At 54.7% G+C, this 12,911-nt stretch overlaps 1 protein-coding gene across 5 annotated transcripts in view; it reads right to left on the reverse strand.

Annotated features, from left to right (window-relative positions):
• The window catches only part of MDGA1 (MAM domain containing glycosylphosphatidylinositol anchor 1), a 506,924-nt gene that overhangs the window by 94,983 nt on the left and 399,030 nt on the right, over positions 1 to 12,911 (reverse strand). For 4 of the 5 annotated variants that reach the window (XM_075338981.1, XM_075338978.1, XM_075338977.1 and 1 more), the window contains 2 exons: positions 6,755 to 6,932; positions 3,175 to 3,198 (listed from right to left, as the gene is read on the reverse strand). In XM_075338981.1, coding sequence (XP_075195096.1) covers positions 3,175 to 3,198; positions 6,755 to 6,932 — 202 coding nt within the window. The remainder of the gene's footprint in view (positions 1 to 3,174; positions 3,199 to 6,754; positions 6,933 to 12,911) is intronic. The other variant, XM_075338979.1, reaches the window with a different exon arrangement.

The following is a 12,911-nucleotide window of genomic DNA, read 5'->3' on the forward strand; positions in this document are numbered from 1 at the left end:
CCTCACCTATTGTACCATCACCCATTCCCTGTAGACTGTGAGCCCTCGCGGGCAGGGTCCTCTCTCCTCCTATACCAGTCTGTCTTGTACTGTTAATGATTGTTGTACGTACACCCTCTTTCACTTGTAAAGCGCCATGGAATAAATGGCGCTATAATAATAAATAATAATAATAATAATAATACACACACACACACACATACATACACATACAGATACATACACACACACACACACATACATACACATACTGTACATACACACACATACAGATACATACACACACACACACATACATACACATACTGTACATACACACACATACATACACACACACATACACACACACACACATACACACACACACACACACACATACAGATACATACACACATACATACACATACATACACATACACACACACACACACACACACACACATACACACACACATACACACACACATACAGATACATACACACACACATACACACACACATACAGATACATACACACACACACACACACACACATACAGATACATACACACACACACACACACACACACATACAGATACATACACACACACACAGATACATACACATACACACACACACACACACACATACAGATACATACACACACACATACATACACATACTGTACATACATACACACAGATACATACACATACACACACATACATACATCTCAGCTTTATATCTTAGATTTTAGTACTCGCTCTAATATCTGTACACTTTGTCCCTTCATCACTCTCGGCCATGGCAGTCGCTGATGGCTGGACACATGCTTTGTCTTGGAATCTTTATGACGGTTTCCATACACAATGTATAGTGTCAGTGCGCAGCTGGTATAACAATTCTGCCCAATTAGCCTTGTTCCCTCCCCGGTGTCATGTGACTCAGTGTTACAAGGTCTCTGGTGTGACTGAAGGAGCCGGTGTGTTACATTCGGTGTTATCGCTCACACTCTCTCATACCGGTCACTAGAAGGTGACTATGGCTCCTCATGGCAAAGAATTCTCTGAGGATCCGAAAACAAGAATTGTTCCTCTACATAAAGATGGCCAAGGCTATAAGAAGATGTCACCCGCCTGACCCTGATCTGCAGCACAGCGGCCAACACCATACAGCGGTATAACCAGACAGGATCCACTCAGATCAGACCTCGCCATGGCCGACCACAGAAGCTGAGTGCACGTCTCAGCGTCATATCCAGAGGTCGTCTGTTGAGAATAGACGTATGAGAGCGCCAGCATTGCGCAGAGGTTACAGGGGTGGGGGGTCCGCACATCAGTGCTCAGACCATATGCCGCACACTACACAGGTTACAGGGGTGGGGGGTCCGCCTGTCAGTGCTCAGACCATACACCACACACTGCAGAGGTTACAGGGGTGGGGGGTCCGCCTGTCAGTGCTCAGACCATCCACTGCAGAGGTTACAGGGGTGGGGGGGTCCGCCTGTCAGTGCTCAGACCATACACTGCAGAGGTTACAGGGGTGGGGGGGGTCCGCCTGTCAGTGTCTGATGAGACCTAGATAAACTTATTTGGTGCAGATGGTGTCAGTGTGTGCAGCGGCTTCAGGTGAGGAGGATGAAGACAAGTGTCCTGCCTACAGTCAGGCATGGTGGGGGAGGGTCATAGTTTGGTGTTACATGAGTACTGCTGGCTGTGGGGGCTACAGATCATTGAGGGAATCAAGAATGCCAACATGTCCTGTGACACTGAAGCAGATCAGGATCCCACTTCATATCCCACCATGATAACGACCACAATCACCTCCGAGACCCCCACTGCCTCGCTACAGACACTGAGGGTGAAGGTGCTGGACCGGCCGAGCGTCTCCAGACCTAAACCCTACGGAGCATCTGTGGGGCCTCCTCACACGGAAGGTGGAGGACCACGAGGTCTGTAATATCCACCAACTCTGGGAGGTCGTCATGGAGGATGAAGAGGATCCAGCGGCTCCTGTGAAGATCCAGTGACCTCTAGGCCCAGGAGAGGTAAGAAATAATCGCGGCCACACAAAATATTCATACCAAGGGCACAATGTGCCCACTGTCACTTAGGGGTGTACTCACTTTTATTGCCAGCAGTTTAGACATTAATGGCTGTGATGAATTATTTACACTGTTATATAAGCTGCGCACTGACACTGCACATTGTATACAAGCTGCGCACTGACACTGCACATTGTATACAAGCTGCACACTGACACTGCACATTGTATACAAGCTGCACACTGACACTGCACATTGTATACAAGCTGCACACTGACATTGCACATTGTATACAAGCTGCGCACTGACACTGCACATTGTATGCAAGCTGCACACTGACACTGCACATTGTATGCAAGCTGCACACTGACACTGCACATTGTATACAAGCTGCGCACTGACACTGCACATTGTATACAAGCTGCGCACTCACACTGCACAATGTATACAGCTGCGCACTGACACTGTACAGTGTATACAAGCTGCGCACTGACACTGTACAATGTATACAAGCTGCGCACTGACACTGTACAATGTATACAAGCTGCGCACTGACACTGTACAATGTATACAAGCTGCGCACTGACACTGTACATTGTATACAAGCTGCGCACTCACACTGCACATTGTATACAAGCTGCGCACTCACACTGCACAATGTATACAGCTGCGCACTGACACTGGACAGTGTATACAAGCTGCGCACTGACACTGTACAATGTATACAAGCTGCGCACTGACACTGTACAATGTATACAAGCTGCGCACTGACACTGTACAATGTATACAAGCTGCGCACTGACACTGTACATTGTATACAAGCTGCGCACTGACACTGTATGCGAGCTGCACACTGACACTGCACATTGTATCACTGTCAGATCTGCAGCACTGTTCCAGGAGAAGATATAAAATATTTACACAAATGTCCGGGGTGTACTCACTTCTGGGATATATTGTATATATATTTGGCGCAGCGGTGGATCTGTGGCTCATACTTGGCTTTATGGCCAGATCACCGCTGGAGAACGTCTGACATTTATACAGGATTTGATGTCCTTTCTCACAGACTGTGCTGCGCACGGACACTGTTACATCGGGGGCGGTGACCCCTGCTGATGACACACACCTGCACACCGCCCGCACTCACCTGACTGACTCGGGTAGTTGACAGCTGGAAAACAAAAAATGATCATTAACTTTCATAAAAAAAAATCAAAGAAAATCCAGAAAAGACAAAACCACAAGAGCCGCAGTGATGAGTCCTGAGTGATGGGATGAATGATGGCAGCACGCACACAGGAGCGCGAGCAGGAGCGCAGAGACCGGCGAGGACACCGCCGAGAAGGCACACAGGAGCGCGAGGAGGAGCGCAGAGACCGGCGAGGACACCGCCGAGAAGGCACACAGGAGCGCGAGGAGGAGCGCAGCGAGCGGCGAGGACACCGCCGAGAAGGCACACAGGAGCGCGAGGAGCAGCGCAGAGACCGGCGAGGACACCGCCGAGAAGGCACACAGGAGCGCGAGGAGGAGCGCAGAGACCGGCGAGGACACCGCCGACAAGGCACACAGGAGCGCGAGGAGGAGCGCAGAGACCGGCGAGGACACCGCCGAGAAGGCACACAGGAGCGCGAGGAGGAGCGCAGAGACCGGCGAGGACACCGCCGAGAAGGCACACAGGAGCGCGAGGAGGAGCGCAGAGACCGGCGAGGACACCGCCGACAAGGCACACAGGAGCGCGAGGAGGAGCGCAGAGCGGCGAGGACACCGCCGAGAAGGCACACAGGAGCGCGAGGAGGAGAGAGCGGCGAGGACACCACCGAGAAGGCACACAGGAGCGCGAGCAGGAGCGCAGAGACCGGCGAGGACACCGCCGAGAAGGCACACAGGAGCGCGAGCAGGAGCGCAGAGAGCGGCGAGGACACCGCCGAGAAGGCACACAGGAGCGCGAGCAGGAGCGCAGAGACCGGCGAGGACACCGCCGAGAAGGCACACAGGAGCGCGAGGAGGAGAGAGCGGCGAGGACACCGCCGAGAAGGCACACAGGAGCGCGAGGAGGAGCGCAGAGACCGGCGAGGACACCACCGAGAAGACACACAGGAGCGCGAGGAGGAGCACAGAGACCGGCGAGGACACCGCCGAGAAGGCACACAGGAGCGCGAGCAGGAGCGCAGAGACCGGCGAGGACACCGCCGAGAAGGCACACAGGAGCGCGAGGAGGAGCACAGAGACCGGCGAGGACACCGCCGAGAAGGCACACAGGAGCGCGAGGAGGAGCACAGAGACCGGCGAGGACACCACCGAGAAGGCACACAGGAGCGCGAGGAGGAGCACAGAGACCGGCGAGGACACCGCCGAGAAGGCACACAGGAGCGCGAGCAGGAGCGCAGAGACCGGCGAGGACACCGCCGAGAAGGCACACAGGAGCGCGAGGAGGAGCGCAGAGACCGGCGAGGACACCGCCGAGAAGGCACACAGGAGCGCGAGGAGGAGAGAGCGGCGAGGACACCGCCGAGAAGGCACACAGGAGCGCGAGCAGGAGCGCAGAGACCGGCGAGGACATCGCCGAGAAGGCACACAGGAGCGCGAGGAGGAGCGCAGAGAGCGGCGAGGACACCGCCAAGAAGGCACACAGGAGCGCGAGGAGGAGCGCAGAGACCGGCGAGGACACCGCCGAGAAGGCACACAGGAGCGCGAGCAGGAGCGCAGAGACCGGCGAGGACACCGCCGAGAAGGCACACAGGAGCGCGAGGAGGAGCGCAGAGACCGGCGAGGACACCGCCGAGAAGGCACACAGGAGCGCGAGCAGGAGCGCAGAGACCGGCGAGGACACCGCCGAGAAGGCACACAGGAGCGCGAGCAGGAGCGCAGAGACCGGCGAGGACACCGCCGAGAAGGCACACAGGAGCGCGAGGAGGAGCGCAGAGAGCGGCGAGGACACCGCCGAGAAGGCACACAGGAGCGCGAGCAGGAGCGCAGAGACCGGCGAGGACACCGCCGAGAAGGCACACAGGAGCGCGAGGAGGAGCGCAGAGAGCGGCGAGGACACCGCCGAGAAGGCACACAGGAGCGCGAGCAGGAGCGCAGAGACCGGCGAGGACACCGCCGAGAAGGCACACAGGAGCGCGAGCAGGAGCGCAGAGACCGGCGAGGACACCGCCGAGAAGGCACACAGGAGCGCGAGCAGGAGCGCAGAGACCGGCGAGGACACCGCCGAGAAGGCACACAGGAGCGCGAGCAGGAGCGCAGAGAGCGGCGAGGACACCGCCGAGAAGGCACACAGGAGCGTGAGCAGGAGCGCAGAGACCGGCGAGGACACCGTCGAGAAGGCACACAGGAGCGCGAGCAGGAGCGCAGAGACCGGCGAGGACACCGCCGAGAAGGCACACAGGAGCGCGAGCAGGAGCGCAGAGACCGGCGAGGACACCGTCGAGAAGGCACACAGGAGCGCGAGCAGGAGCGCAGAGACCGGCGAGGACACCGCCGAGAAGGCACAGAGGAGCGCGAGCAGGAGCGCAGAGACCGGCGAGGACACCGCCGAGAAGGCACACAGGAGCGCGAGGAGGAGCGCAGAGACCGGCGAGGACACCGCCGAGAAGGCACACAGGAGCGCGAGGAGGAGCGCAGAGACCGGCGAGGACACCGCCGAGAAGGCACACAGGAGCGCGAGGAGGAGCACAGAGACCGGCGAGGACACCGCCGAGAAGGCACACAGGAGCGCGAGCAGTAGCGCAGAGAACGGCGAGGACACCGCCGAGAAGGCACACAGGAGCGCGAGGAGGAGCGCAGAGACCGGCGAGGACACCGCCGAGAAGGCACACAGGAGCGCGAGGAGGAGCGCAGAGACCGGCGAGGACACCGCCGAGAAGGCACACAGGAGCGCGAGGAGGAGCGCAGAGAGCGGCGAGGACACCGCCGAGAAGGCACACCGCTGCAGCAAAGAGCATCAAGTCCTATCCTCCAGAGCTGCACTCACTAATCTGCTGTTACATCAGGTCTTATCCTCCAGTCACCTCCAGAGCTGCACTCACTATTTTGCTGTTATATCATGTCTTATCCTCCAGTCACCTCCAGAGCTGCACTCACTAATCTGCTGTTCTAACATGTCTTATCCTCCAGTCACCTGCAGAGCTGCAGTCATTAATCTGCTGCTTTTTAGTTTGTCTTATCCTCCAGTCACCTCCAGAGCTGCGGTCACTATTCTGCTGCTGTTGTCTCAGGTTTTGTGGTCTCATACCTCTTTGGGGGGTACTGATATGTGAGGATACTGCATTTTTAGGGCAGTGACTTATTCGGCCCCCGTAGTTCGGGTGTATTTTGCGGGGGGCCGGGCCGCGGTGGCGTTTGGCTGCAGCACACACAGAGCAGGCGGGTCTCGGAGGTTTCGCACGTCGCTGATCCGGCGCTGACCACAGAGACCTCACAGGAGACGCTGATGAGAAACAGCTCTGAAGACAGACGTGATGGAGCAGCCACGAGCGAAGCCCCCCACAGACACCCCCGGATGTGCACACAGCGGGGGGCACAGACTTATCATCACCCGGAGTCACAAGAAACAAAGTCCAAAAGTACAAACCACAGAGAAAGAAAAGCAGAGACTGAGGTCACAATGATGTCACCAGTGATGTCATCATCAGGGGGTGGAGCTACAACCTCTCACACATGAGTGCAGGCGCGGTGTCAGCAGTGACGGATGGATGTCGCCCCCTGCCATACACTCTGCTACTTACGCTCCTTGTACCGGAGGGGCCGGGAAGCGGAGTCGCCAGGACCGAAGTCTGTGTGCGGAGTGATCTTCACCTCGTAGTTCTGGGGGATCTGGAGATCAGTCAGGCGGAACTCGTACAGGAATCCTCTCCTCGTCTCCGGACTCGCCACCACGAAACTGGCCACTCTCTTCATATTAGGCTGCAATTCAGACAGAAAGCGCATCAATGACACGTACATTGTACCCCTCCCCCGCCTCACCGATCGCTCCCGTGTGCTCCGCCTCAGTCACTGACCACTGGGCTCCCCCTAGTGGTGGCTGCACACAGAATCTTACCATGTATCTCTGTATACAGGGAGCTCCCCCTAGTGGTGACCGCAGGCAGAATCTTATCATGTATCTCTGTATACAGGGAGCTCCCCCTAGTGGTGGCTGCAGACAGAATCTTATCATGTATCTCTGTATACAGGGAGCTCCCTCTAGTGGTGACTGCAGACAGGATCTTATCATGTATCTCTGTATACAGGGAGCTCCCCCTAGTGGTGGCTGCAGACAGGATCTTATCATGTATCTCTGTATACAGGGAGCTCCCCCTAGTGGTGACTGCAGACAGGATCTTATCATGTATCTCTGTATACAGGGAGCTCCCCCTAGTGGTGGCTGCAGACAGAATCTTATCATGTATCTCTGTATACAGGGAGTTCCCCCTAGTGGTGACTGCACACAGAATCTTACCATGTAGCTCTGTATACAGGGAGCTCCCCCTAGTGGTGGCTGCAGACAGGACCTTATCATGTATCTCTGTATACAGGGAGCTCCCCCTAGTGGTGACTGCAGACAGGATCTTATCATGTATCTCTGTATACAGGGAGCTCCCCCTAGTGGTGACTGCAGACAGGATCTTATCATGTATCTCTGTATACAGGGAGCTCCCCCTAGTGGTGACTGCAGACAGAATCTTATCATGTATCTCTGTATACAGGGAGCTCCCCCTAGTGGTGGCTGCAGACAGGATCTTATCATGTATCTCTGTATACAGGGAGCTCCCCCTAGTGGTGGCTGCAGACAGGACCTTATCATGTATCTCTGTATACAGGGAGCTCCCCCTAGTGGTGACTGCAGACAGAATCTTACCATGTATCTCTGTATACAGGGAGCTCCCCCTAGTGGTGGCTGCAGACAGAATCTTATCATGTATCTCTGTATACAGGGAGCTCCCCCTAGTGGTGACTGCACACAGAATCTTACCATGTAGCTCTGTATACAGGGAGCTCCCCCTAGTGGTGGCTGCAGACAGGACCTTATCATGTATCTCTGTATACAGGGAGCTCCCCCTAGTGGTGGCTGCACACAGAATCTTACCATGTAGCTCTGTATACAGGGAGCTCCCCCTAGTGGTGACTGCACACAGAATCTTACCATGTAGCTCTGTATACAGGGAGCTCCCCCTAGTGGTGGCTGCAGACAGGACTTTATCATGTATCTCTGTATACAGGGAGCTCCCCCTAGTGGTGGCTGCACACAGAATCTTATCATGTATCTCTGTATACAGGGAGCTCCCCCTAGTGGTGGCTGCACACAGAATCTTACCATGTAGCTCTGTATACAGGGAGCTCCCCCTAGTGGTGGCTGCAGACAGAATCTTATCATGTATCTCTGTATACAGGGAGCTTCCCCTAGTGGTGGCTGCACACAGAATCTTACCATGTAGCTCTGTATACAGGGAGCTCCCCCTAGTGGTGGCTGCAGACAGGACCTTATCATGTATCTCTGTATACAGGGAGCTCCCCCTAGTGGTGGCTGCAGACAGGATCTTATCATGTATCTCTGTATACAGGGAGCTCCCCCTAGTGGTGGCTGCAGACAGGATCTTATCATCTATCTCTGTATACAGGGAGCTCCCCCTAGTGGTGGCTGCAGACAGGATCTTATCATGTATCTCTGTATACAGGGAGCTCCCCCTAGTGGTGGCTGCACACAGAATCTTACCATGTATCTCTGTATACAGGGAGCTCCCCCTCGTGGTGGCTGCAGACAGAATCTTATCATGTATCTCTGTATACAGGGAGCTCCCCCTAGTGGTGGCTGCACACAGAATCTTACCATGTAGCTCTGTATACAGGGAGCTCCCCCTAGTGGTGGCTGCAGACAGGACCTTATCATGTATCTCTGTATACAGGGAGCTCCCCCTAGTGGTGGCTGCAGACAGGATCTTATCATGTATCTCTGTATACAGGGAGCTCCCCCTAGTGGTGGCTGCAGACAGGATCTTATCATGTATCTCTGTATACAGGGAGCTCCCCCTAGTGGTGACTGCAGACAGGATCTTATCATGTATCTCTGTATACAGGGAGCTCCCCCTAGTGGTGACTGCAGACAGGATCTTATCATGTATCTGTGTATACAGGGAGCTCCCTCTAGTGGTGGCTGCAGACAGGATCTTATCATGTATCTCTGTATACAGGGAGCTCCCCCTAGTGGTGGCTGCAGACAGGATCTTATCATGTATCTCTGTATACAGGGAACTCCCCCTAGTGGTGACTGCAGACAGGATCTTATCATGTATCTCTGTATACAGGGAGCTCCCCCTAGTGGTGGCTGCAGACAGAATCTTATCATGTATCTCTGTATACAGGGAGCTTCCCCTAGTGGTGGCTGCAGACAGAATCTTATCATGTATCTCTGTATACAGGGAACTCCCCCTAGTGGTGGCTGCAGACAGGATCTTATCATGTATCTCTGTATACAGGGAGCTCCCCCTAGTGGTGACTGCAGACAGGATCTTATCATGTATCTGTGTATACAGGGAGCTCCCCCTAGTGGTGGCTGCAGACAGGATCTTATCATGTATCTCTGTATACAGGGAGCTCCCCCTAGTGGTGGCTGCAGACAGAATCTTATCATGTATCTCTGTATACAGGGAACTCCCCCTAGTGGTGACTGCAGACAGGATCTTATCATGTATCTCTGTATACAGGGAGCTCCCCCTAGTGGTGGCTGCAGACAGGATCTTATCATGTATCTCTGTATACAGGGAGCTCCCCCTAGTGGTGACTGCAGACAGGATCTTATCATGTATCTGTGTATACAGGGAGCTCCCCCTAGTGGTGGCTGCAGACAGAATCTTATCATGTATCTCTGTATACAGGGAGCTCCCCCTAGTGGTTACTGCAGACAGGATCTTATCATGTATCTCTGTATACAGGGAGATCCCCCTAGTGGTGGCTGCAGACAGAATCTAGTCATGTATCTCTGTATACAGGGAGCTCCCCCTAGTGGTGGCTGCAGACAGGGTCTTATCATGTATCTCTGTATACAGGGAGATCCCCCTAGTGGTGGCTGCAGACAGGATCTTATCATGAATCTCTGTATACAGGGAGCTCCCCCTAGTGGTGGCTGCAGACAGGATCTTATCATGTATCTCTGTATACAGGGAGCTCCCCCTAGTGGTGACTGCAGACAGAATCTAGTCATGTATCTCTGTATACAGGGAGCTCCCCCTAGTGGTGGCTGCAGACAGGGTCTTATCATGTATCTCTGTATACAGGGAGATCCCCCTAGTGGTGGCTGCAGACAGTATCTTATCATGTATCTCTGTATACAGGGAGCTCCCCCTAGTGGTGGCTGCAGAAAGGATCTTATCATGTATCTCTGTATACAGGGAGCTCCCCCTAGTGGTGACTGCAGACAGGATCTTATCATGTATCTCTGTATACAGGGAGCTCCCCCCAGTGGTGACTGCAGACAGGGTCTTATCATGTATCTCTGTATACAGGGAACTCCCCCTAGTGGTGGCTGCAGACAGGATCTTAGCATGTATCTCTGTATACAGGAAGCTCCCCCTAGTGGTGACTGCAGACAGGATCTTATCATGTATCTCTGTATACAGGGAGCTCCCCCTAGTGGTGGCTGCAGACAGGATCTTATCATGTATCTCTGTATACAGGGAGCTCCCCCCAGTGGTGACTGCAGACAGGGTCTTATCATGTATCTCTGTATACAGGGAGCTCCCCCTAGTGGTGACTGCAGACAGGATCTTATCATGTATCTCTGTATACAGGGAGCTCCCCCTAGTGGTGGCTGCAGACAGGATCTTATCATGTATCTCTGTATATAGGGAGCTCCCTCTAGTGGTGGCTGCAGACAGGATCTTATCATGTATCTCTGTATACAGGGAGCTCCCCCTAGTGGTGACTGCAGACAGGGTCTTATCATGTATCTCTGTATACAGGGAGCTCCCCCCAGTGGTGACTGCAGACAGGGTCTTATCATGTATCTCTGTATATAGGGAGCTCCCCCTAGTGGTGGCTGCAGACAGGATCTTATCATGTATCTCTGTATACAGGGAGCTCCCCCCAGTGGTGACTGCAGACAGGGTCTTATCATGTATCTCTGTATATAGGGAGCTCCCCCTAGTGGTGGCTGCAGACAGGATCTTATCATGTATCTCTGTATACAGGGAGCTCCCCCTAGTGGTGGCTGCAGACAGGATCTTATCATGTATCTCTGTATACAGGGAGCTCCCCCTAGTGGTGACTGCAGACAGGACCTTATCATGTATCTCTGTATACAGGGAGCTCCCCCTAGTGGTGACTGCAGACAGGATCTTATCATGTATCTCTGTATACAGGGAGCTCCCCCCAGTGGTGACTGCAGACAGGGTCTTATCATGTATCTCTGTATATAGGGAGCTCCCCCTAGTGGTGGCTGCAGACAGGATCTTATCATGTATCTCTGTATACAGGGAGCTCCCCCTAGTGGTGGCTGCAGACAGGATCTTATCATGTATCTCTGTATACAGGGAGCTCCCCCTAGTGGTGACTGCAGACAGGACCTTATCATGTATCTCTGTATACAGGGAGCTCCCCCTAGTGGTGACTGTAGACAGGATCTTATCATGTATCTCTGTATACAGGGAGCTCCCCCTAGTGGTGGCTGCAGACAGGATCTTATCATGTATCTCTGTATACAGGGAGCTCCCTCTAGTGGTGGCTGCAGACAGGATCTTATCATGTATCTCTGTATACAGGGAGCTCCCCCTAGTGGTGACTGCAGACAGAATCTTATCATGTGTCTCTGTATACAGGGAGCTCCCCCTAGTGGTGGCTGCCTTTGATCTGTGATATCCTGACCCCTCCTCCTGCCTCCCATGTATGATTCCCCAGCCCCTCCACCTGCCTCCCGTCTGTCATTCCCTGCCTCTTCAACTGCATCCCATCTGTGATATCCCGACCCTCCACCTGCCTCCAGTCTGTAATTCCCCAGCCCCGATGCGTGCCTATAATCTGTGATTCCCGACTCCTTCTGCTGCCTCCTGTCTATGATTCTCGACTCCTTCTCCCGCCTCCGATCTGTGCTTCTCGGCCCCTCCTCCTACCTCCTGTCTGGGATTCCTCCGACCCCTCTTCCTGCCTCCTGTGTGTAATTGTGGGCCCTTCCTCCTGCTTCCGATCTGTGATTCACCGGCCCATCCTACTGTCTGTGATACCCCGACCCCTCCTTTTTCCTTCTGTGATTCCCGATCCCTCCTCCTGCCTCTGGTCTGTGATTTTCCGGCCCCTCCAACTGCCTCCCGTGTGTGATTTCCCAGACCCTCCTTCTACCTCCCGTCTGTGATTCCCCAGCCCCCCCCTCCTGCCTCTTGTCTGATTTCCCAGACTCTCCTCCTACCTCCCGTCTGTGATTCCCTGGCCCCTCCGCCTGCCTCCTGTCTGTGATTTTCCAGGCCCATTTTCCCGCCTCCGGTCTATGCTTCCCTTACCCCTTCTCCTGCCTCCGGTCTGTGATTCCCCGGCCCATCCTCCTGCCTCCCATCTGTGATTCCCCGTCCGATTTTCCTGCCTCGTGCCTGTGATTCCCTGGCCCCTCCTCCTGCCTCCGGTCTGTGATTCCCTGGCCCCTCCTCCTGCCTCCGGTCTGTGATTCCCGGGCCCCTCCACCTGCCTCCCGCCTGTGATTCACCAGCCGATTCTCCTGCCTCCCGTCTGTGATTTCTTGACCCATCCTCCTGCCTCCAGTCTGTGATTTACCGACCCCTCTGCCTGCCTACCGTCTGTGATTCCCTGGCCCCTCCTCCCGCCTCCGATCTGTGATTTCCCGACCCCTCCTCCTGCCACCCGTCTGTGATTCCCCGGCCCATCCTCCTGCCTCGCGCCTGTGATTCCCTGGCCCCTGCTTCT

Source organism: Anomaloglossus baeobatrachus, chromosome 3, assembly GCF_048569485.1.
Source record: "Anomaloglossus baeobatrachus isolate aAnoBae1 chromosome 3, aAnoBae1.hap1, whole genome shotgun sequence".
NCBI classification, from domain to species: domain Eukaryota; kingdom Metazoa; phylum Chordata; class Amphibia; order Anura; family Aromobatidae; genus Anomaloglossus; species Anomaloglossus baeobatrachus.